A 24,895-nucleotide genomic window follows, 5' to 3' on the forward strand; every position below is an offset into this window, starting at 1 on the left:
CCACTGAGTTGCTGTAGGCTGTGTAGGATTTTAAGGTTGCAGCTAGGATTGTTTTTTTCCCAATATCTTGATTGATTGGTCAGAAAATGCATATGTAGATAAATCAGAGTCAAAAGGAAGCTTCCTCTTCTTTGTATGCAACTGTATGGCTTCCTTTTGAAAGGACATGTGATATTTGCACACTAGAGTAAGGGAGTGAAGAAGAGGCACAGCTAATGCCCAAGTGACCCAATAGAAAACTTAGAGTTACAATGAAAATGATCTTTTTCTGTAATTCACTAATTCCACATTTTATAAATATTACAAAGCCACAGACAGTGAACTTCAGCGCTGTGATACCAGCCTGCCTTTCTTATTTCAGCCCTCCTTACAAGTTTCGAAAGGGACCAGATTTATGAAGATATTTAGGCACTTTAAGATTCAGACAGGCATTCAGTGGGATTTACACAAGGTCTTATAATGAATGCTATATGCCCAGTATGATTGAGAAGGATGTCTAAACAGGTACTGCACCAATGTCCATTACTAGACACCTCAATATTTTTGCAAAAAGCCTTGATGTACCACTTGCAGTCTACTAGAAGAAAAATCTTGCATTCAATACTAAACTCCACCCACAAACTTGCCAATTTCACTGCAATGTAGGGAAATAAAGGTCATTAAGGATTGTATAGGGGTCCTCTCCGCATTCCCTCTATATGGCACCACACTTAGGCCCTGAATATTTTTGGTCTTGTTATAATTAGATATTACACAAATCTTTTTGAATAACTGCTTAGATTCTCTTTTTCTCCTTTTGGCTACAAGCATTTCTATCTCTGATGTTCATCAGAGGATGACGAAGTAATCGGTCAATGGACTTAAATAGAGAGAATTCAGTTGAAGATAGCCACCAGCTTGTTTCAGAGGAAGAAGATGCGTTTGACTTGAGCTAGACTTCCAAATGTGCATTCTGTCTGTTCAATACAGTGCACAGATAAATCCTCCTCAGCCTATTTTTACAATAGGCTTGGAGACCAATCTTTAAAATGGGAACAAAATGGTAATTTCTTGGTTGCTAGTCTGAGCAGCAAAGGATGTCTTAGCACTTACCTGGAAATTGTTGTATTTGTACAGAGTTCCTCCTGTGTACATTGTGACAAGACCCATGGAGGCTATATCCACATACTGGTTCGGGAACAGGAACAGATTCACACAGCAGCCATTAGCTACACAATCTCTAGCCAGAGTCTCATAAAAATTTACCTGGGGCTGGAAAAGTGTCTGTGGAAAATTTTTAAAAAGTTACAGTAATTTCTCTTGGATCTTTACATACACATATGAACCTAAAAAATGCCTATTATTAGCCATTTCTAGCCATTAGACTAACATCCAGGACTCCACTGGTGGCAAAGGCAGCTACAGAGGTAGGAGAAGAAAAAACTTAAGTACATGCATTGCTCATGAGTGAAACAGGGAGGACCTGCACTAACCAATGTAGGGAATAGTTCCAGTTGTATCAGATGCCATTTGCATGGCTCTTGTAGAGAGGAGGTCATGCTGGAAGATGTGGCTGCATAAGAATTGGACAGAGACACTCGGGCTGATATGGGTAAGTTTGGGGCAATGGAGGGAGAAACAGGGCTGGAAACTGGTCATGGAAGCATGAAGGGAATTTCAGAAGTCATGACTTGCAACAAGTGGGCAAGGTGGTATTGCAAGGTATTCTGCAGACCCTCCAGTTTCACTGCTCTGCTTCTTGATGCCAGTGTCATAGCCCAGCAAGCCTGAGGTGATGCTCTTGCACTCTACTCCCATAAGTAAGAAAAAGGATATGGAGGCCTTCTTATGTTAGTGCTCAGTGCATTCTCTGTATGTTGCTCGGCAATATGCCTCACAAGGAGAAGTGGAACTCTCTGCAGGTCTGAGCCTACCTGACTTCATCGAGCCAGGACTTAGGATGCTTCAGATCCACTGTGCACAACAGGACTGTGCTGGGGTATGCCCTGGGCAAAGATGAGCCCCAAGTTCAGCTTCCAAGGTAAACAACTTTCTCACGTGTGATCAAAAACACTGCCAGCTGCTACTGACTCAGCACAAAAAGACAGTGATTCCCTTTCTAAGTTTTTAATAAAAGCACCAAGCCAACAGCGTAGCCAAGAGTTTTTGCTAATTGAGTGGCTTTTGCAACTGGGTGGGTTTCATCTGCTGGTCAACAGAGGCAGTTTCATCTGCTGGTGAACACAGGGGCAGTATTAGGGTGACACCATTTCATTCTCAATGCAAGGCACTTAGGGAACAACTTTATGAAAGCAACAAGCCACTAGTGAAATTTAACCGATTCTGAAGAAATTCAACAGAATAGAAATCATAGCAGTTTTCTTTCCAATTAATTTAAAAACTCTAAGTAGAAAATACCTTCTCTTTATCTGTATTGACTAGTTTTTTGTCATCTCTGTTTTTCAGTTTCCCTGGTGCTTCAGCAGTCGGCAACGATGAATGGAAGATAAACAGCTTTCCAGCACATTCTGCGGCCTGTTTCAAAGACACAGTAATGACCTTTTATTCTGCTGCTGATATAAACAGTGGAGCCTAATTTTCATACATTTTAGTGTCTCAAATGCCAGTGTAAACTTTCTCTAAATCCTCATAAGCTAAATACTCCATCTGTTTAGAGACTGAACTCTTCATGGCACTGAAATCCCCAAAAGAAAGTCGCTGGGAATTTAATATCCATAAATAGCTTAATCTAACACAGATATGTTGGGTCCTGGTGTTGCAATTTCCACATAGGAATCTAAAGTTTCAAAAGAAGAATTAACAATATGTATACCAGAGTTCACTCATGCCATGTTTTATGCTTGTGAGTTAAATAAAAACACTAATGTAATATCAACGTAAAGGAAAGCAATAAAGATTTAAATGAGTAGACTAGATAAATTAGAATATATATAATTATGTTTTAAAAAAACCTAAAGTATCCAACTCAAACAGATAAACCACTGTTATATTTATATAAAATTGTATTTATATCTAATTTGTATATACATTATATACACCCACCCACACATATATATACACACACACACACACACACACACACATTATATACACCCACATACAATATATGTGTGTGTGTGTGTGTGTGTGTGTGTGTGTGTGTGTGTGTGTGTGTGTGTAATGTAGATACAAATTAGATGTAAATATAATATATATATAAAATTAACATTTAAATATAAAAAATATATTTCTATATCAAAAGACAATAACATTCCTGTGGAGGGATATCCAAAGGTATGCTACAGTACTAAACTGAACAGCTCCTTCACACAATTAGATTTTTCCCCCCCCAAGGGATGTAGTAATAAAGCCATATTGGAGATTTCATTTTTTATTTAAAATTTAAAAAATTACAGGAGACTTTAGTATATGTCAACAACTTCCAACCCTGCCAAATGAAGTCCTCGGTTCTCAAAAGCGATGCCACAAAATACAAGTTTTCCCTAATACTGCCCTACTTTTAATAGACATTTCAATTACACAACTGGTAAGTCAAGATTCATTAAATTTTTCAACCTTCTACTGATACTGGGAACTGGAGTCTTTTGTCACATTTATTACTGCAGTTTGTTTAGAGATAAAAGAACATCATTTTAAAAAGACACATTGGTGTAACTGTACACCCAATTTATATTTGCAGTTCCTATGAGTATGCATGCAAATTGGGTTACTGTGTATTTTACAGAATTAACATTTTTTAGCAGAATGTTAAGAGGAACATCTTTAATATCATGTACCTACTTATTACATAATTAATTAGAAAAACTTTTTACTTTAGAGTCACTTTTGGTTGAAGCTGTTCTAAGCTGAATGTATGTTAAACAGCTTTAAAAAAATATGGATTCAAAATTCATCCAGAATCATCTGGATGTTACTTATTTTGTTCTTTTTAGACTGGAATGATTCTCATGTGAATGTGTCCTATTCCAATTTAAAATCTTTCTGAAGCTCAGCTGCTGCTAGGCAACTATTTTTCACAGGTTGGTATCTTGGCCATGTTGTTTGTTTTTGCGTAACGTCAAAGGAATTTGTACAATTGTGGCAATTTCCATTTTTGCAAAAGCAAAGTTAAGCAGTATCAGAATAACAGGATGAATAGACAAATGAATTTACATTACAGGCATCTTCTGTACATATACATAATGATACAAAACAACAACTATTTAAAGAACAAGTTGGGAAATCCTCTACATTTTTAATACAACCATATTATCAAGCTGGAAGTTTTGTATCTTACTAACATAAATCTCATAGGCAATCAAAGTATTTTAAACCACCAGTTGCTGCTCTCTGCTGCTGTAGATGTTACAGTGCAGTGGGATGGCATTTTTTTTAAAACTGGCAGTGTTCCATGGAAATTTGGGCACTTCAGCAGGGATGTTCCAGGCACATGGGGATGCACTCGGGGTACATTTTAATAAGCGAATATACATCTGTATTCAGGCTGTGAACATTTGATTAATGGGAAAAACTACAGAAGTCAGAAGGGATACAATTCAATATGGAAAAGAAAGTAGGCAGAAGCCGAGCCTTGGAGAGGACTACTAGACACTGCAATGATGCCTCTAACATGCAGTACAATCACCAAGGTTAGATGACAGCGATTGCCCAGAGTACCCCACTTAAATTATTGGAATTAAATAAACCTCACTGCTGCTTAACAATCAGAGAAAAAAAATCCTGATCCTGCCTTCCCTGAAGCACCAAATTAACTTAGAACAGGCAACAAGATCTGTGTTTTCCTTCAGTAAGCAAAATCTAAAAACAGATGTTAGGCACATCAGTGACTACAGTAGTTCAAAGGTGCTGCTAGAATAATGGAATGGAAGTACTGGAAACTATCAACGGTTTCTTCTCGTTTCCCATTGTAATTTGCAGGAGAACTTGGCATAGTCTTCAGAAAACAATTTATGCAGCTTATCAAATCCTGCCCTAATAAAGACTTTGTTCTCTTAGACAGAGGAACATTCTAACCTTTAGTGCTTCCATGCCAGCCAGGATAACAGGAGCAAAGACAGTCTCACTCTCATTAGTGTCTGCAAACATCTCTGGAATCTGGTCCAACAAGCTGTGAAAGAGGAAAAGGATCAGTGCTCCATCTAGTTAGAGTGCTCTTGATAATCCTAAAAATCTGTAACATACTACGCCTATTCACACAAGAATTTACTTTAAATGAAATTAAAAAAAGAATTTTTAAAGGAATTTCAATGATGCTAGCTAGCAGTTGTGTCTAGGCAGTATAAACCAGTGTGAGTTAAATTTCAAAATGTTCATGTTTTTATATTTAAGTAATTAAAAAAGACCTATGCTAAGGAGCATACAGCACTGAAATTAAAACATACATATTGTCTAAAATTTTGGGAGTAAACTGTATTCGAGGGGTTTTGAATTACAAGCCCATGTCTCAGCATGTAGCATGGATGCTACATGTGCAAAGTGCTACACAATATTTCCACCCTTCTTCCCTTTATTGTATAAGAAATGTCCACTTGGTGTTTTGTCTCAGAACTGAAAAACTAGGAAAGAGCTTTCTAACTGGTAGCTGGTTCCCAAGATTCATATAAAAGAGCTTATTTGAAGATAGCAATGTCTCCAATTACGAGATTACTGGTTCAATTGTTGGAGAAATCATGATTTGCTGCAAGCCATTATGAAAAACATTCACATTCAATTAGTATTCAAGTATGCTAGCAAAGGATGTGAAGGGTAGCAGATCCTCAAGGAATCCATTTCTAAGCACTTGGAGGAGAAGAAGGTGATTAGGAACAGTCAGCATGGATTTACCAAGGGCAAGTCATGCCTGACCAACCTGATTGCCTTGTATGAGACGACTGGTTCTTCAGATGTGGGGAGACGAGTGGATAGGGTATACCTTGATTTTGGCAAGGCTTTTGATATGGGCTCCCACAACATTCTAACAGACAAGCTAAGGAAGTACAGGCTGAATGAATGGACTGTAAGGTGGATAAAAAACTGGCTAAAGCATCAGGCTCAGAGGGTAATAATCAATGGCTTGATGTTTAGTTGGCAGCCAATATCAAGTGGAGTGCCCCAGGGATCGGTCCTGGGGCTGGTTTTTTTCAATGTCTTCATCAACAACTTGGAAGATGGGATAGAGTGCACCCTCAGCAAGTTTGCAAATGACATCAAGCTGGGGGAGTAGTAGATACATGGGATGTAGGGCTAGGATTCTGAGAGACCTAGACAAATTGGAGGATTGGGCCAAAAGGAATCTCATAAAGTTCAACAAAGACAAGTGTAAAGTCCTCCACTTAGGACGGAACAATCCCATGCACCAGTACAGGCTGGGGGCTGACTGGTTGGGCAGCAGCTCTGCAGAAAAGGACCTGGAGGTTATGGCAGACAATAAGCTGAACATGAGCCAACAGTGTGTCCTTGTTGCCAAGAAGGCTAACAACATACTGGGCTGTATTGGTAGGAGTGTTGCCAGCAGATCAAGGGAAGTGATTAGATTATTCCCCTCTAATTCAGCACCAGTGAGGCCACATCTGGAGTACTGTATCCAGTTTTGGTCCCCCCTACAGAAAGGATGTGGACAAATTTGAGAGAGTCCAGTAGAGGGCAACAAAATGGTGAGGGGGCTGGGGCACGTGACTTCTGAGGAGAAGCTGAGGGAACTGGGCTTATTTAGTCTAGAAAAGGGAAGACAGAGGGGATTTAACAGCAGCCTTCAATGACCTGAAGTGGGGTCCCAAAGAAGATGTAGCTAGACTGTTCTCAGTGGTGGCAGATGACAGAACAAGGAACAATGGTCTCAAGTTGCAGCAAGGGAAATTTAGGTTAGATATGATGAAGAATTTTCTCACTATGAGGGTAGTTAGCACTGGACTAGGTTACCCAGAGAGATTGTGGGATTTCCATCCTTAACAGTTTTTAAGACCCAGCCAAAGCTTTGGCTGGGATGATGTAGTTGGGAATGGTCCTGCTTTGAGCAGGGAGTTGGACTAGATGATCTCCTGAGGTCCCTTCTAACCCTAATTTTCTATGATTTTATGATTCTATGCATCATGTGTTCCTTACTTGCTAATGACAGATCGTGATTCCTGAAAGTTGACAAGGAAGCCATCCAACAATGGAACGAAGACTTCTCCAACATCTGATACTACCATCATCTGGGGCTGTGCTAGGTTGCTCTTTACATTAAAGAAATGGAGGACTTTATTATAAGTAACGAAACCAACTCGAACAGGTGAGGCCTCTTCTTGCTCTTCTCTGTAAAAAAACAAAAAACAGAACAACTGGAAATAATCTTGAAACACTAGTTTGGCAATAAAAAAAAGAGTTCTTTCAAATGGGAGGATGCTTTTAGATTATATCTGTGCTGTAGACCAGAAAGCAAACAACAAACATTTAGAGGAAATGACCCAATCTTAACTTTATGTCTAGTAAATACAGCTTAACAGCTGCAAACATTTTTTTTAAATATCTATCCCAACAGGTACGCATCTCATCTAAAGGACAAATATTCGCTAAATCAGAAAATTGAAGACAGTACATTAAGAGACCCAACTAGTTTGGAAATGTGTTTTATTTGGAACAGAACCATAAATGTAGAGATTGATGGCTACGGGAAACAGTAATTCTGTTGGGCGGGTATGGTATATCTTCTGCTTATTTCATGACTTGATGAATCCAGCTCATGCTGCTTTGTTGATTTGCATCTTTTCAGTACATACAGTTTCCAAAATAAGGTGAATGATAAAAACTAGGGCCATTTTATTCACCTTTTAAAACAAATTACTTACCACAGAGAGCAGAAATTATGAGGCAATCAACACATTTAAAGTAAAATGTATTTGTCAAGATACAATAAGTAGATTTTGCGCATTCCTTATTTTAACTCAAATCGATTCACTAATTTACAAAGGTTAATCGAAAGGTAATCACTCACAATGGGTTTTCCAGCCATTAATGTAAGTTTGTAATGTTCTAATCAACTAAAACATGATTATTAACATTTAAGTATTAAACCTGTGCATTTTAAAACCCACTTATCTTCACAATCCACAAACCTGGCACTCAGTTTTAAAGCACCAAACTGAAGCATGCCACCGTTTTAAACTTTACATGTTAATTTGCAACTGAACATCTTTGGCCAGGAAGGGACTGTCCGGCCTCTCCATGAGCAGAGAGAGAGAAGTCATTTCATTTGGCTGAGTATGGTTCTCCATGTGTAGGTCTCCACAGTCTGAAAAGTAGTGATGCCCACACACAGGTTGGGTGGAAAGTACCCTCACGGGGACCTTGGAGAAGCCTTCATTTTGTGCTGGCCCAGTGTACAAAGGCAAAATCCTCCTTGCTTCAAACACTTCTGAAGCTTTTCCATGCAAAGCTGACGCTTGCAAGCTGACATCGGCACCCATGGAGGACAACTGGAGACTCTCTGGGTTAAAATATGTGGAGAATGTGGCACAGGGGACTAGAGACCTCCTAATCAGGAACAAGAGCTTGGCCAGGAATTCACCAGGGAACTGGCAGAGGCTGCATGCTCTTGGTACGCGGCTGTCACGGGAGACTTCAACTACCCAGACATCTCATGGGAAAAGCACTTGGCCAAATCCGAATGGTCACAAAGCTTCCTCATGAGTGTGGACAAGCTCTACCTGATTCAAGAAGTCTATGGGCCAACAAAAGGTAAAGCACTGCTGGACCTGATACTGGCCAAAGGGGATGATCTAGTCAGTGACCTAAGAATCAAAGGAAAGCTGGGAGACAGTAACTATGAGCTAATCACTTTTACTATCCATCACAAAGCTGGTAAGTCAGTCAGCAATGAAGAAGTCCTCAACTTTAGGAAAGCTGACTTTGATAAGCTCAGGAGGCGTGTTGTCGAGGCCCTAAGGGGCCAAGACTTGACAGAGAGGGGAATCCAAGATGAGTAGCTGCTCCTTAAGGGAGTGATCCTGAAAGCACAAGGGATGTCCATCCCATCTCAGAAGAAAAGTAGCAAGAGGGCACAGCAACCCCCTTGGATCAGCAGGGAACTCGTGGACCTCCTATGGCTAAAGAGAGAGGCTTATAAAGGATGGACAACAGGAATCACTAAAGGAGGAGTATTCTGCACTGGTCTGTACCTGTAGGGAGCAAACCAGGGAAGCCAAGGCTACAACCGAATTCCAACTGGCTACAGGTATAACAGACAATAAAAAGGTTTTTTTCAGATTATGTGGAGAGTTGGAAAAAAAGCAAGGGCAACATTGGACCCCTACGAAACCAAATGGGAAAACTGACAACCGACACCCAGGAAAAAGCCAACCTGGTTAATGGGTATTTTGCATCGCTTTTTTATCAACCCAAATGGACCACTCTGCCTAACATGATGAGGGATGGCCAGGGTGAGCGTGAATTTATACTCAGCATCAGTGTAGACCTTGTAAAGGAACAAATTGAGAGGCTGGACACTTTCAAGTCAGCTGGTCCTGACAGATTGCACCCCAGAGTACTTAAGGAGCTGGCAGGCATCATAGCCCAGCAACTGGCAAGGATATTTGAGAACTCCTGGCGCTCAGGTGAAGTACCTGAAGATTGGAAGAAGGCCAATGTAGTGCCTATATTTAAGAAAGGGAGGAAAGTAGATCCAGGAAACTACAGGCCAATTAGCTTGACCTCAATCCCTGGGAAGATTTTGGAAAAAATTATCAAACAGACCATTCCTGACAAGCTGGCTAATGGCAACATCCTGAGGGACAGCCAGCACCGGTTTGTTGTGGGTAGGTCTTGCCTGACCGATTTCATTTCCTTCTATGACCAAGTGACACATAAACAGCAATATCTTGCTCCTGGCAGAGTTTTTCTGGAGACAGTGGAGTCTGCAATGGTGCCCTAGAAAGAGTAGCAGCTGTCTGTAACTCTATTCTCAGGATGTGTACTATATTGTAGGTGAATTTCAGCATTCTGAGGCATAATCTCTGGATTCTTCATGGAAGTTCATCATGAGGTTTGTCTCCTAACAGAGACACGAGTGGCTTGTGATCAGTTTGTAAAGCAGAAGTCAGGCCCACAAGGAAAGTTCTGAATCACTCACATGTCCATGTAACTGCTGGTGCTTCTTTTTCTAGTTGCAATATATTTAAATCTATTATTAATGTAATTAATTAATTAATAGTAATTAATTAGTAATATATTATTTCTATTTGTAATATATTCCGGGGTGGAGCACGTGCTCTTGACACAAAAGCAATAGGGGCCCAACAGTCTGCACCCTGACATTCTTGTAACACTCCTCCTGGCCCATATGATGAAGTGTCTGCTGTAATACAAGTTTCTCATGTTGAATCATATTGAGCCAGTATCAGGGAGGAACTGAGCATAGATTTGATCTTGTTGAAGGCTGACTGCTGTAGTGGTCCCCAGAGCCATATGTTCTTGTCACTTAAGAGGTCTCACAAAAGGGCCCAAGTATGTGGCCAGCCCTAAAAATCTGTGTAATTCAGGGACATCTTTGGGTTCCAGGAACCCCCTGATGACTGCAACTTTTGATGGACCTACTGGATTCTGTGTGGTATAATCCAATGTCCCACAAGTATGAGCTGCAAAGTAGCAAAGGTGCACTTTTCATTAGTTGTAACTCCAAGCTTCTTGGAGTTTTCTGAGTATTGCATTAGGCCATTCAATATCTCTAACATCTGAAACTGAAAGAATTCTGGAGCTGATGAGATTCCAAAAGGTAGCCGTTTAAACTGGTAGCATCCAAGTAGAGTAATAAAGGTTGTTAGTTTGGATGATTCAACAGCTAGAGGAATCTGCCAGAACCCCGCCGGAGCATCCAATTTGGTGAAAATTTTGGCTCCTGCAGGTTGAGCCAAGGTGTATTCCACAGAAGGAAGAATGTGTCTTTCTCTGTACACATACTTGTTCAGCTGTGTACGGTCAACACATCTCCTAATCTTACCATTGGGTTTTGGCCCAACCACCATCCCAAAACACCAAGGAGTAATTCTTCAATCCTTGTAAATACTCCCATTTTCTCCATGTATGTAAACTCTTCTTTAACTTTGTCCATTCACGGCAAAGATACCCGTCTTGGAGTAGTTAATGCATATGGAATGGCATCGGCTTTCAGGCCTATCTGATATTCACTGGACATTTTTCCCAGACCAGAAAAAGAACAATGGGTATTTGGAGTACTGCTCCAAGGATTTCTTGTCTACTATTTCATCTACGCAATGGACAAGTTGCAGTGCCTGTATAGCCAGTAAACCAAGTAAAGGCACAGCAAGATTACTAATCACACAGACTTCCTGGTCTACACATCTCTGCTTCAGCGTCATCTTTGCATTAAAGGATCCCAGTACTTTGAGGGTAGTGTCACCTGGTCCCTGTAGCTATTTAGTAGGGGTAAGGAGAATCCCATCTGTATGTAGGCTGTAGTAAGAACTGGGGATAGCTGAGACTGCTGTTCCTGTATCTAATTTTAAATGGCATTGTCTGTCCATTGAGCTCAATTTCTGTCATCCAGACTCCTGGATCTGATGAAGACTCTCTAACTTCATCTAAAAGTACTGTGCAATCCTCTGCATCCTGTTCTGTGACTTCACAGACTCTGGTGGTGAAGTGATAAACTGAAGCATAGTGACCTTTCTTTTTACATGGCCAACTTATCTTTTATGTGGCAGGACACTGAGCATGACTATGTCCTGGAGTCTGTCCACACTTGTGGCACTGGCCTCCTTTCCCACTTGTTTGCTGCTGTGGATGCTGGTGGGACCACTCCCTGTATGTGTTGTGCCTGTCAATTCTATTTGTATTTAGTTGTAGTTTCTTTACAATGTTCATTGCATCCATATTAATTAATGCCTGACAGAACTGAGAATCGCTCCTGATTTCTCTTCGTTGCTGTTTAACTAGCTCTGATTGGTGAGCCTGTCTGATAGCCTTCTGGAGCACTAAATCAGGGTCCAACTGTAATTTTTGTGAGAACTCTGTATCATGAAGCCCCAGTGTATACAAAGATGTGATGAACCTGTCCACAGATTCTGAAGGCTCCCGTTTACAGAGATTGAATCTAGCTTGTTCATAAATCACATTTCTTTTGCCCAGAAAAATGATTAGTTAATGCTTCTATCACTACAGCATATTGCTTTTTCTCTGCATTTGTGAGAGGCAGTGTTCTCGTTAAGCCTTTATTGTAACAACTAACCTCTAACGGTCAACCAACCGCTTCCTGTGGATGATATTACTCTTTAAAAGAGTTAACCCTTACTACTACAATTGCAACCCGACTACTCGCAGTTGGAGGGTTTTTGTTTTTTTTTAAATTAAAAAAAATAATGGGATCCTTTAATGCAAAGATGACACTGAAGCAGAGATGTGAAGCACTGTACTTGCAGGATTTAAAAAAAAATATTTCTTTGATTATCACACTTTTCCAGTCTACAGTTGGGAATACAATTTTGCCCTTGGATACCCTAGTGATGGGCACTGTAGGTTTCCTTGTATTGGTCTCAGCCATGTATATAATAATTGCTCCAAATGTATCTGTAAACAGAGTGACTAGGTAAATTAAAACTATGTGGAGCAGCAATTTCTTATCTAATAGATTTTATAAAAAGGCATTTATCTTTTATCTTTTCACTGAATACTTGCTAGTGTGCATTTCTAGGCTAAATTTTTTGCTGGCATAACCCAATGTCAAGGGAAGTCACTTTAGCTTGGAATATCTTTTCTTAGGATGATCCACACTTTTCCATTCAACCTCAAAACTCAATCCAAGAAGGTGAAATGGTGTGAGTAAACTCACTGAACATTAAAGCATCCCTAATTTTTCAGAGGGTCAATCAATAGGGAAAAATATAACTACATTAAAGCACTCAGGAATATTTCTGATCAGATGTAGCTGTTTAAGTTATTTTAAAGATGAATTGTCACAGGCAATTCACAAGGTTCACTTAAAACTTGCAAAAAATCATTTTTCTTGTCCCCAATCAGTAGTTAGCATGTCACTCTAGAATGCTCATCTGTCATTCCTGTTTTATGGGAACACAGCTGGATTATAAAAGAACTACTCTGATCTAAGAGGGATTCATATTCTGTATTGTATATGCTCCATTAAGAAATATTTAGAATAACACTATTGAGTGCATCCTGATAGATAAATCAATTCTGGATTGAAGGGTTTAATCCTCCCCTGTCACTCAGACCTTACTATTGTATTGCTAATGTGACCACCAGGAAAGTTATTCCACTGTTCATTGTCTTGACAAGACCACGGTCATAATAATATGCTGCAGTTACATATTACTTTACTACTTTGAAGAGATATTCTCATATCAGCTAATTAATCACAACATCATTCAGCTGAATGTATTTTGGGACAGTTTCATCAGATGCCCCTCTTCATTGAATTTGGCCCCTTATTACTGAATTTTGCAAGACACAGTTTCCTCTATCACAATTCTAAAGATTAGCCATGGATGTAGAAGATGGCAGCCAGCATGGCTCAAATATATAGTTCTCCATGACAGGAATTTTAACTCAAACAGATATAAATTAACTTAATGTTTTCAAATTAAGCACCTAAAATTATGTTTGGATACCTAACAGGTGTTGAGTACAAATTCATGGTAGTTCAATGTTAGAAGACAATTTAAGCAACCCACAAATTTGAAAATGTTGCCCCCAAAGTTTCAAATAAGCTGAAAACAAAAGGGCCTGATAAGGCTATACAACTTGGTATATCATTACTATATATATTTTAACCTGCTATACAGGCTGCCTTCCTCCTGAGACTTCTGGGTAACCTACTCCTATATTAGTCTAATTCATCCCTTTTTCTGGCCACCACTGAGTCTGTCTGGTATAAGCCCTTAGCTCCAAAGGTCTTCATCTGGCTTATTACCTTATTTTCCCAAACTTCTCCCTGCATGAGAATTGGGTTGCTGGAGACCTAGATACAGGATCAATTCCATGTCTGCAGGACCAAACACACAGCTCCTACCCCTGCACTTCAGGATACCAAAAAAACCCTGTTCATTATTACGAAGTCTAGGAGAAAACTACTTGGTGCCTCTATAAAAGCTTGTAATAATTATCATTTTAACAAGGGAAGGGCAATGTCTGCTGGCATTTAATGTCCTTTATGAGTGTCATCCATCTTTTTGCAAAAATTCCCTTCTACAGCAGTGGAGTGCAAAGATACAGTGAAATATGTTCCAGAGCATCAGAATAAAATATCCCAGCAAATTTGGAAGTTTGTCTGTTACGTACAATGAGGACACTATTTCCCTTGCAAAAATTTATTAAGGTACAAATTAAAAGGGCAGAATTGCAGCTTGAAAACTAACTGGTTCAGAGAGCCATGAGCTTTTGTAGACATCCTACTTCATCAGATGCCATGACTGCATTTGCAGAAAGAAAGGGCTTTTAGTAGAAAAGAATTTAAATACAGATGAAAGGGATAGGAGCAGGGAGCACTGCTGAGAGGCAAAAAGTGGGTTGAATAAATCTGTAAGAATAAACAAGGCAGCTAACACATTGAGAGACATAGGGGTAAGCAGCCACAGTTAGCAGCTAGCCCTGGTAAGAGGACAAGAATTTATAGTCTCTGTTGAGACTATGCTTAACACAATCCAGTTTGTGGATGATTTCTTCTTCTGCAAGTCTGCGTTCAGGTAGGTTTTTAGAGCTTTGTTGTTTAAGAACAGCTATGCTAAGGTCAGCGATGGAGTGTCCAGGATGGTTAAAGTATTCTGTCATGGGATTTTGTAGTTTCTGGAACTATTATCAAATAAGTTTGTCCATTCATTCTTTTAATGTAGAGATTGCCCATTTGGCCAACGACAGATTACAGAAAAAAGTATACCTTGATTAAACTGAAGAGTTGGTGGGGTTTTGGGGTTCCCCCTCCCCCATGAACTATAATCTTAGACTCTGATCCTGCACTAAGGTGATCTAGCACAAGTCTTTATACTGATAAAATGCTGCTGGAGGTGGGAGTTGTGTATGTTTTCTCTGTAATGTACATGTATGTGTACTTTGTATTAAGGCTTTCATAACAGATCATATTTTTCTTAATTCCTTTCATACAAACTCCTAAGTGTTTTTATTACTACATTCATGCTTTCTATTATCTTCAGGCGTATTACAACTGATATAAAACTTTTCTATTTATAATACACTTTAAATTGCATAAAATCTTCTATCTTTTAGAAAATAATATTATTTAGAGAATTGTTTTTACAAATGAACTCCCCAAGCCTATACTGGAATTACCTCTGTCCTGAGCTCCAACAATGAAGTATGGATGAAAACATTCAAAATACTTTATGCCCCAGACTAGCTCAAGGACCTTGTCTCTTTCCACTTTGCTCCTTTCTGCTTTGCTTACTTCATAACTGTATCCTCTCCTTTGGTCTTACTTTAAAACATATCTTGGACTCTTACATTCTCAACTTGAGTATGTAGCTATATATAATTTATTACGAAAGAAGCTATTCAAATTAATATATATTACAAAACTGAATTATAATATCACATCATTAGCACCCAGAAGTGACAATGAAATAAAGTACTGTTTCCTTATACGTTTGTTCCCTGACTAACTTATTTTGTCCTCACAGCTAGTGACAGAAATTGCACATAAACCAGTATAGGTGATTGAAAACCAATTCAACACAATAGAAGTTCAGTGCACGTAAACTGCTTTCAAAGGCCATGTCCAGACAAGTACTGGACTTACTGGATGTACTGTGTGTGGCGCTGCAGACCCATCTGTGTTGCCACATACCGCACATGAAGGCATTCCCCGCATTACTACTTTGCAGTGCAGGGGTGAGGTGGGGGGGGAGGGGGGCGTTGACCCCAGGAGATCCCAGGGTAAAAAAAGAAAACAAAAAACCACCATGCCGAAAAAAAGCGAGGCAGCGCATGTGGCTGCAATGTGCACTGCCCAAAACCAGAGCCTGGCCAGCCGGAGCCATGTTTTGGCTGCCAGCCAGGTTTCCTGCCACGGTTGCAGTCCTGGGAGACTCCCAGGACCCCAAGTAAGGCTGCTGGAGCTAGCACAGTTGCTGGCCCAGGCCTCTCCTGTCCCACCTGGGGTAACACGAAATGTGCCAGAGTGTGTGGCACAGGTGCTCTCTGGGGACAAGTAGCAGTGGCACAAGGTGTGCTACTGCTACTTGTCCCCAGGGAAACACATGTCCATGCTTGTCTGGATGCACCCAATTGGCTGAAACTGGTTTAAGATAATATGGATGAATGTAGTATCAAACTTAGCTGGTTTAGGTTAAATCTTTTTATTGAACTTCTGTCCCAGATGCAGAAGTGAACAACACAGAAAATACTGAATGATAACAAGAAATTTCAGATGGTGGGTTTAAAGCATTCACTAATTAAAGAAAACAAGCCGAACATATTTGGCACTTGGATGCCGTGTTGTAGCTTTACAAAGAGACTTGAATTTCTAGATTGTCTGCTCTGGTAAAATAAAGATTCACTGTGGAGTTTTATGAACAAAACTGTTCCAAATGATGATCACTGTATAGGGAGTAAACATAATAAAAAGGGTTTGCATTCAGTTGGAAATGCTGTGACAGCTTAGTGTGAGAAAGGGATAAGAAAGTCTAAGAAACCCCCACACCTTTAATTAGCAAACTGCTCTTTTTTCCATCACAAATTTAAAAAAGCTGGAGGCCAGTGAGACTTTTTAGAACTTACAATGATAAACATATAGTCCTGTTCTGCTTGTAAGAAATTGTCCCCAAATCCTGGTATTACAACTTAGTCAATTTCTGAAGATTTTTTGTTCCCTCTGATTAATAAGAAACTTACTGTTCTGTGAAAATTTAGGCAAAGCACACTGAGATCTCCTTACCTTGGTAGTTTATCCAGCAGAGTCTTCAGCTCATCACAGATGAGTTTCACAAGGCCACTCTTTATATTACTGTATGATACATCAATCATGAAGATATAGGCTGGTGGATTTGGAGGTTTGTTGTTCTATGGAAAAGAATCATCATTCAGATGCACAGAGGAAAATGAGATGCTAACACACTAAGTTCAACAAAATCCACAGTTGGCACAATCAGGCAACTAAAGTAATTGTTTGGTGGTTTTTACAGATGCTGCTAATACTAAATAGTAATAATTACACAGTTTGACAACTGCATTTATAATAGCTGAAAGAATGGCACTTTTACAAATAAGCTTATTTTCTACAACACCAGTAAAAAACTTCAGCTTGTAATACCTATGTATAAACAAAGATTAGGTATTCAGTAACCTGTTGGCTTGGTACTGATACCTTGGGTATAACTTATTACATATTATTTTTTGTTCATAATGTAACAAAAAACATGTACATACTGCATTAAGCTATGCCAAGTATCTGCATGCAACATTTACTAATGTTTTTCTTAGAAGCAAACATAATGCTTAATGAAACATGCTAGTTTAAGAGCCTAAGAAAATGAAGTCCTTTATTCACAGATCAGAGAATCAAAGAACAGTAGAAAAACAGGGCTGGAAGAGGTCTCAAGAGATCACCAATCCAAACCCCAACCAAAGGCAGGATCAATCCTTGTCTAAATTCGAGTGTTTGACAACCCTGTTCTTAAAATCTTTAATGATGGAGACTCCACAATCTCTTTATCAAATCCAGCATTGCCCGCAGTAACACAGTCTTCATAACATTTCACAAGTACTCCTCAGATTGGTGACAAACACTGCTAAGAGTTGCTGCTAAGGGGCAAAGGTCAGTTTCTGGGACTATTCCATCTTTAGCTCCTTGCTAAGACTTGAAATAATTATTAATGGAAGTCAAATGCGGAGGGTTTTTTCAGTGAAGTGGACACTTGCCTAATGTTATATTCCAAAATGAACGTTCTATAGCCATTGCTTAACAGATGCTGGGTTATATTTGAAACAACAAGCTATAGATGATAAGACTCCACTTTCTCATTACCAATCTTTTAAGATACCTAGCTCTCTTGCCCCAACACGTTTTACTCTAAATTTAAAACTTTTCTGTAGATTCTCCTTTCACTTATGGTATTCTCCAAGACTTAACTCCAATAGAGTCAAACCAGGTCATAGCTTCCAAAGCTATTCTGATTTCAGTATCTGGATCTTACTTACAAAAATGTGCCTCAAATATTGCCCTTGTGTGAATCCCAAAACGCTCATGGCTGTTTATAAAAGGACCTTGGCTAATTTCTGACCTTATATATGGTAAAAATGGGAAGTTGTACTTAAGCGGATATGGCTAAGGAGAAGTAAAGTAATACAATGCAGCTGTTACTTGTTAACATTTTCTGTAGCTGTTCATCCTCATCGTTTGATAAGCTCAATGGAAATGATCCTTTAGTTTTGTTCTTGTATCAGATTTAGAAAAGAATTAAACTTTACTGACTTGTATCAAGAAAAAAGTATCAAATAACTTACTTAGCTTCCCAGAAATCATTAGTCTGATATTCCCCATGAGAACCTATGTTCCCAAACTGATTGCTTTAAACAATCTTGAAATAAATCCAGATTAATATTGATTCCACATTTATAACAACATTACAGTAGCATTAAGAAACCTACTTACCAGAGCTCCTAATTAAATTAAGCTTTGTGACAAAGACATAAAAATACCTGAACATGCTTGCATCACAAAGCATCATGTTACAGAAGCAACAAAATGTATTTTGAAAAAAAAATTAATGGGTGCCTTCAATAGACAAATTAAGTTTACAAAGTTGATGGGCCAGTTCTTCACTTGCGATAAATCCAGTACAGCTCAAATTACTTTGATGGAGCTGCACTGATAAACACTAGCTGAGGATCCTGCACTATATTTCTATTTAAGTCTTGATTACAGCCAAATACATCTAAAGTAGCTTGTGCCAGACATGAGGTCCAACCTAGATTCCAGTGGAGTTAATGAAAAAGTTCTCTGATTTCAGTGGGCTTTTGATCAGGGACCCAGCTATAGGACCCTAGCATAGGATCTACTAATCAGCCTGCGAAGTTTGTTAACCTCACTAGTAGTAAGATGCAGCCTTACTAAAATCATAGCAACCATGTTACTGATCTAGAAACAAATTCTCAGTGGACACTGAGTGCAGTCATGACCCTGTAGAATCATACTGGGGCCTTAGACACATACTACTTTTTTAGCACTATATGAGGCCTGATAGCACTACAAAAAATGAGTGTTCATGCACTCGGGCTCTTTGTAACACTAGAGCCATGGCAGATCTGCTGCAACAATGGCAGTTCTTCCATAAAATAGTTACTACAAGGAACTTCTTTGTAACATTATATTTTTTCCACACTACATGTAATGGGAGGATAGTCTCATGTAGTGCTTTGGGGGAGAGGGGGTCTCTCAAGCATGATTAGACTCTAGAACAAAGAAGGTCATGCTTGCTATTGTATAAACCAGCTAAAATCAAAGAAAGCCATGCTCAATGGCTTAAACACTTCGCACAGTGGGAAATACCAGTACCAGCACCAAGGCCCTTCACCACTCCCTTACATAAGCTAAGCTGCATCTTCCCCCTGCCCTAAGGCCAAAGTGATAATGCTCTGTATCACCTCAGCCTCTCTGCCATGGGCTCTGCTCATCAATTTTATCCCTAGGTGATGCCCTAAATCCCAACATCCCTCAAATCCTTGATCCTCACTCAGTGTCTTACATCCCACATTCCCGGTTTCATACTCAACTCTCACCCACTGCCCCCCCACACCATGTTACATTCCAACTAACCCATATTCAGCATTCACATCCAGCAAGCTACACCAACTCTAAATGCTGAGATGTGCCTTTCTTCCTCCACTGTTCTCTTCAACTGATGGGCCTTCCCACAGCTCACATTCCCCCTTAACCTCACATACAATCCAAAAACTCACTTCCCCATGGCTTTCTGCATAGCTCTGCAGCCCATATCCCCTGAACCCACAACTCATCTGGCTCTACAACACCACACACAAAGACCACTTCCTTCCAATCTTACACACAGCCCCTCAGTCTGTCACACACTTGAGGCACCTGAGTTAACTTTAGACAGTCCAGCTCCAGAACTGGAACAGCACTACTGTCTTTACAAGGGCAGTGCTTGGGCAAATAAGTAGAGCTCATTACCCAGAACTAGTTCATGAAGATTGCAGGCTTCTCTGCACAACATCACCTCAATTGCTGGCTGGATAACCACATCATAGACAAGACCACTTGGACAGCCCTATTCTAAACAAAAGTAATGTGGCAGGTGTCATTTATCTGGACATCTGATACAGTGAGCCCAAGAAATTGTTAGTAAAGCTGAACAGGTTGAGGATTACTAAAGGAACTGTGAAGTGGGTAGAGATATTACTAAAAGGGAGAGGTAGCACAAGAGCACAGGGCTAGAAATGAGAAAATTATCCCTAACCTTCAAAGTGTTACATAGCCTTCCAACAGTAGGTGTAGGGGCAACTTTCCTAACTACTTTTAAAATACAGATTGATACATATATGAAATGGATTGTTAAGATGCAATGCCTTCTAGTCCCATGCTCTTAAACAACCAACAATTTTTTATTTAGTCCTGATCCTGGCTTGCCATGAGAAACATGAGGCAGGTCCTGCCCTAAGCCCTTATGATTCAACAGGGTCCTACCATCTCACAGTGGTCCAACTACACAGAACTCCATACAGGCCTGGGGTTCCTATTAAAATAATTCTAAACTGCAATTTTATATAAGCCAATATAAGCCCCACATTGTAGGAGCAGTGGAAACACTACCTCATCACTGCTTAGCCGAAAATATTAACTGGACGCATGATCAAATACTAGACTACCTGGCATTCAAATACTGGCCTGCTACTTCAGGGAAATAGCTTTGCCAAATTAACTGTATAAGTCTCATTAAGAGGGCGAAAAGCATGAAAATGAAACAACATGCATGTGTTTTTGGTTTTTCACAAGAGTCTCAACAACATGCAGCTGCTTTTTATTTTAATCAACGCTTTTCTAGGTCAAATTTATATTACATTTTTTGGCTACGTTTCAAAGTAACAAATAATGAGTTTCATCAGCCATTGCTGATCTCTCCTTACAAGAAGACAGGATGGTATGCACAGTGCTTTACAAATGTGTAATTCATCCTGAGGGCACATTTTCAGTTCTTTCCCTACATTTCTGTAGATATCATTTAAGTAATTTAAGGTGTCTAGGTACTTGATCGGAAATTACAATGAGGTGCTTACCTTTTACGTTATCTAAACTGTATGTGTAAGTAGCTGCAGGCAAAAGCATGTCTGCAGTTACTTCCAGGGACATCCCTGCAACCCAAAACCTGAACACCTGTTAAAGAAAAGCTGAAAATTTGTAGTTACCCCTGTAGTAGGAAGACAGCCAGGCAGATTATGTATTGCACAGCAGCCTGCATGCATATAAGTGTGGAGGAAACAGGAGCATCAGGCCCACCATTGCTCTTACCAAAATTGCCCCAGGATCATTCACATCCAGACAAGAACTCTATTCATGAACCTGAGAACTGTAAAGGGTGTGTTTGAACCTGCTGCATTAAGATTTTGTGGCTGGAAGTAGTTTATTTCGAACTTCAATATGAACTTCATATTATTAAAATGAAACAAAATACTTATGGCTGATAATAATAAAAGCATGTCAAACTGTTAAAGCTATGCAGGGAATCCTCCTTATGAATTCTCCCTTGACTCCATCTGTAGTTTAAGGTCTTAAAGGACTTTAATTGATTTCAATGGACTTTGGATGAAGCCCTTTATGACTTCATAACATGAGAATTAACAGCATAAGCAGGATATAAATACTATATAAAAAGGGAATAGAAATTATACCTATAGCAAATGATGGAAACTGTTCCACTTGCATATTCCTGTAATAATGCAATTGTAGCAAAATGATTGCAAACTGTAACCCTGTTTCATCCAGGGTTAAACCTTTAAATGATTTAGTTAATTTATACTGCTACATAAGCATACAGTCAAACAGTTGCATCAAATTTCCAGGCTGAAGTTTCCACAGTAGAGGATTTAGATATACATCTGCCTTCAAAATAAATGTAAGATGTGGTTAATACATGACACCCTGTGAAAAATCTCAACTATAGGCTCTACAACAGTGTCATATAGTTGCTACAACCAAGTTAAAGCCTGGCTGAGCCATAGTGCTGTGCGCTCTTTGCTGTAGTGCTTGTAACTCTTATCTGACAATCTTAATGCAATGACCATAACAGAAACAATGAGCAACAATATCAGTGATCAAAACTGTACAGGAAATAGGTTTAACTTACATTTTATGCCTCTATCTACAACTTTGAAAGTGTCCAGGAACCTCTGAACTTCTGGTATTTAAAACTGCAAACATTCTTATTCTGATGTAGGTATTTAAGGATCCTGCTCATTTGGCTATAAACTTTGTAAACAAGTTTGCATTCTGGGAATACTTACTCTGCAGTAATCCAAGGTAGCAACAAATTCATAAGATCCTAGAGATAACTCTGGCCTCTCATAATGGTCCACTCTTCTGCCAACGTGGTCCAGATGTTGAAAAAAGAATGGAGGGACTACAGAAAAACATAGAATCAGGTCTTTTTGTTTTGCTTTATTTTTAAATACACAGATGAACCAATATAAGCTCCTATTTTTATGTTCAAGGAAAATGTAGCAAATGGCTGAGCAACGAAATGTTCATGGAAACAGCACATGGCAGGGGGTTTTTTTTAAATAAAAAAGGCATTTTCTAAACTCTGATAGGTGGGAGTTCCTACTGCATAGGATAAGTCCAGTCACAAGCATGGGATCTTCTGTAGATACACTGTCCTGAGCAGTTGGAACTGGTACTGGTTCCATGTATGTTGTGGACAGGAACCTGCTCTCCCTAAAATATACACACTGATAACAAAACCACTACACTGCTGCAAGCTTGAAGCTGCAGTATTCCCAGTTACAGAAAGCAGCACCAACACAATTTGCAGCACTGTGCTGTGTCAGAGCCACCCATATCATAGGGCACCTACACATAAGCAGTGAGGCTGCTCCAACATGTTGTAATTACAGAGCATTGCAGCAGACTCGATCAATCAAGTCTGCTAGAACATGGTAATTATTGTGCTCCAGCAGACTCCAGTGTCTTGCGTATATGTCCGCACACTTAAAAATGACAGTAGGGGTGCTTTAAGATGCTCCGGGAGCTTAAATTAAAGCCTCTCATATCTGCTCTAATTAAAGTGACCCCCACCTCCACTCCTAGAGCCCATGTATAAATGCCCCTAGTCACCAGTTATAACTATCTTTCAGCCAGCCCTGCTTCACCCACAGGTCCCACTACATAGGGGGTAGTTCCAAAAGGTTCACAAATCCTGGGCTACTGCACAGCAAAGCCCCCACTGACACAAGGCTTAACTAGAAGTGCACTATCTTAGGAACTGAATTGTAAGAAGTTACATGGTTTGCCAGACTATGGTTTAAATGCAGCCACTATCTTTAGTAGAGCAGGAGGTAGAAAAAGACACCAAACTTGTGTTGTTTCCTTCTTTGCTAGTTACTTCCTTCACTTTAAACTGTTTTGTACATCAGTTTTCCTTGCTTGTAAAATGGGGATAATATTCACCTGCCCTGCAGGGGGGGATTTGAGACCCAGCTAAAGTTCATGAAAATGCTTTGAGATTCTTAGATGAAAGACACCTTAGGAGTACAAAGAATGATTTAAACTGAAATCACTGGTCAAATCCTATATTTGCATTGTTTCTAACAATAAAGGTTTATGTTCACGAGAATTTAACCCGACAAACTATGAAGCTTGCTGTTTGCTATACTTTGCTCAATAGGTTGAACCTCAGGCCAAAAAAAACAGTTAGCCTGAGTTTTTCAAGGTTCACATTTCAGAGTTGAAAAGATTACTGTATTAGGGAAAGCAGTATACCACTGTGATCCAGCTGAGGAACTCCAACTTGATACAAGCGTCTAGAAAGGCTAGTTCTAGCAAAGACTTGGGATTCAGCCAAAAGCGCAAGAATACTTATGAGTCACATGCAGCACACTTGAACAAATATGGCATGGTATCTTCTGTGAAAACCAACACTTGTCACAGCAAGATTAATAGGTACTTCAACCATTAAATCCATGGTTGTGGACATAACTACTGTGATGCTGTTCTAAATATTTGGTCTTTGGTGGGCATTTGGGCATTTTTAAAGAAGTTTATTTTTACTTGAAGTTGAATTCTAACTAGCAGCTAGAAACAGAGCACAATATATATGCTATGTTGACAAAGCATTTTTAAAAATAAACTTTTGATGAAGCTGGATTTCATTATTTGGCACAGCTGTATTTTGCTACAATACATTTTTTTTAAAACTGTCTGTATATTTTCTTTCATAAGCCATTTCTCTGAGAGAATCCTACTAAGTGCATCTCACTTATTTTCACATGTATTTAATTGGAGGCTCATCATATGATGGAAAGTCAGTAATACATCATCTAGTTATGGTTATATTGCATGACAAATGTAGGGCTCAATTCTTTGCTCTAGCTATTTCATACAGGAACAGAGTTGGGTTGAAGGAAAAAGTTGTTTTATAGCACCTTTGTTCTTTCCTTATTCTGCCACTGGCTGGGAGCTACTTATGGCAGTGTCAGGAGCCAACCTTGCCTTCCTTTGTTCATAGTCTCAAGGGACTATTCTAGTCAGCAGAAGAGCCAGAGAGCACAGACATTTCTGGACATTGCCCTTTTCATTGGGAATACTTTCTATTCCCTGTGGACTGGGAAGGAAGTGGTTTAGGGTCACTGTGCTGACTCAGCTATCTTGAAATTCATTCCAAATTGAATGAATTCTCTAACTCCGTGACACTCAACTTCTGGCCCACAGGCCAGATCCAGCCCATGT

At 39.5% G+C, this 24,895-nt stretch overlaps 1 protein-coding gene across 2 annotated transcripts in view; it reads right to left on the minus strand.

The window, feature by feature from the left end:
* The window catches only part of SEC24D (SEC24 homolog D, COPII coat complex component), an 86,990-nt gene that overhangs the window by 13,134 nt on the left and 48,961 nt on the right, over window positions 1-24,895 (minus strand). For both annotated transcript variants that reach the window (XM_019522029.1, XM_019522028.1), the window contains 6 exons: window positions 22,456-22,571; window positions 16,874-16,998; window positions 7,081-7,272; window positions 5,014-5,107; window positions 2,398-2,514; window positions 1,093-1,263 (listed from right to left, as the gene is read on the minus strand). In XM_019522029.1, coding sequence (XP_019377574.1) covers window positions 1,093-1,263; window positions 2,398-2,514; window positions 5,014-5,107; window positions 7,081-7,272; window positions 16,874-16,998; window positions 22,456-22,571 — 815 coding nt within the window. The remainder of the gene's footprint in view (window positions 1-1,092; window positions 1,264-2,397; window positions 2,515-5,013; window positions 5,108-7,080; window positions 7,273-16,873; window positions 16,999-22,455; window positions 22,572-24,895) is intronic.

This window comes from Gavialis gangeticus, unplaced genomic scaffold (genome assembly GCF_001723915.1).
Source record: "Gavialis gangeticus isolate Ggan-Ray unplaced genomic scaffold, GavGan_comp1, whole genome shotgun sequence".
NCBI lineage: Eukaryota > Metazoa > Chordata > Crocodylia > Gavialidae > Gavialis > Gavialis gangeticus.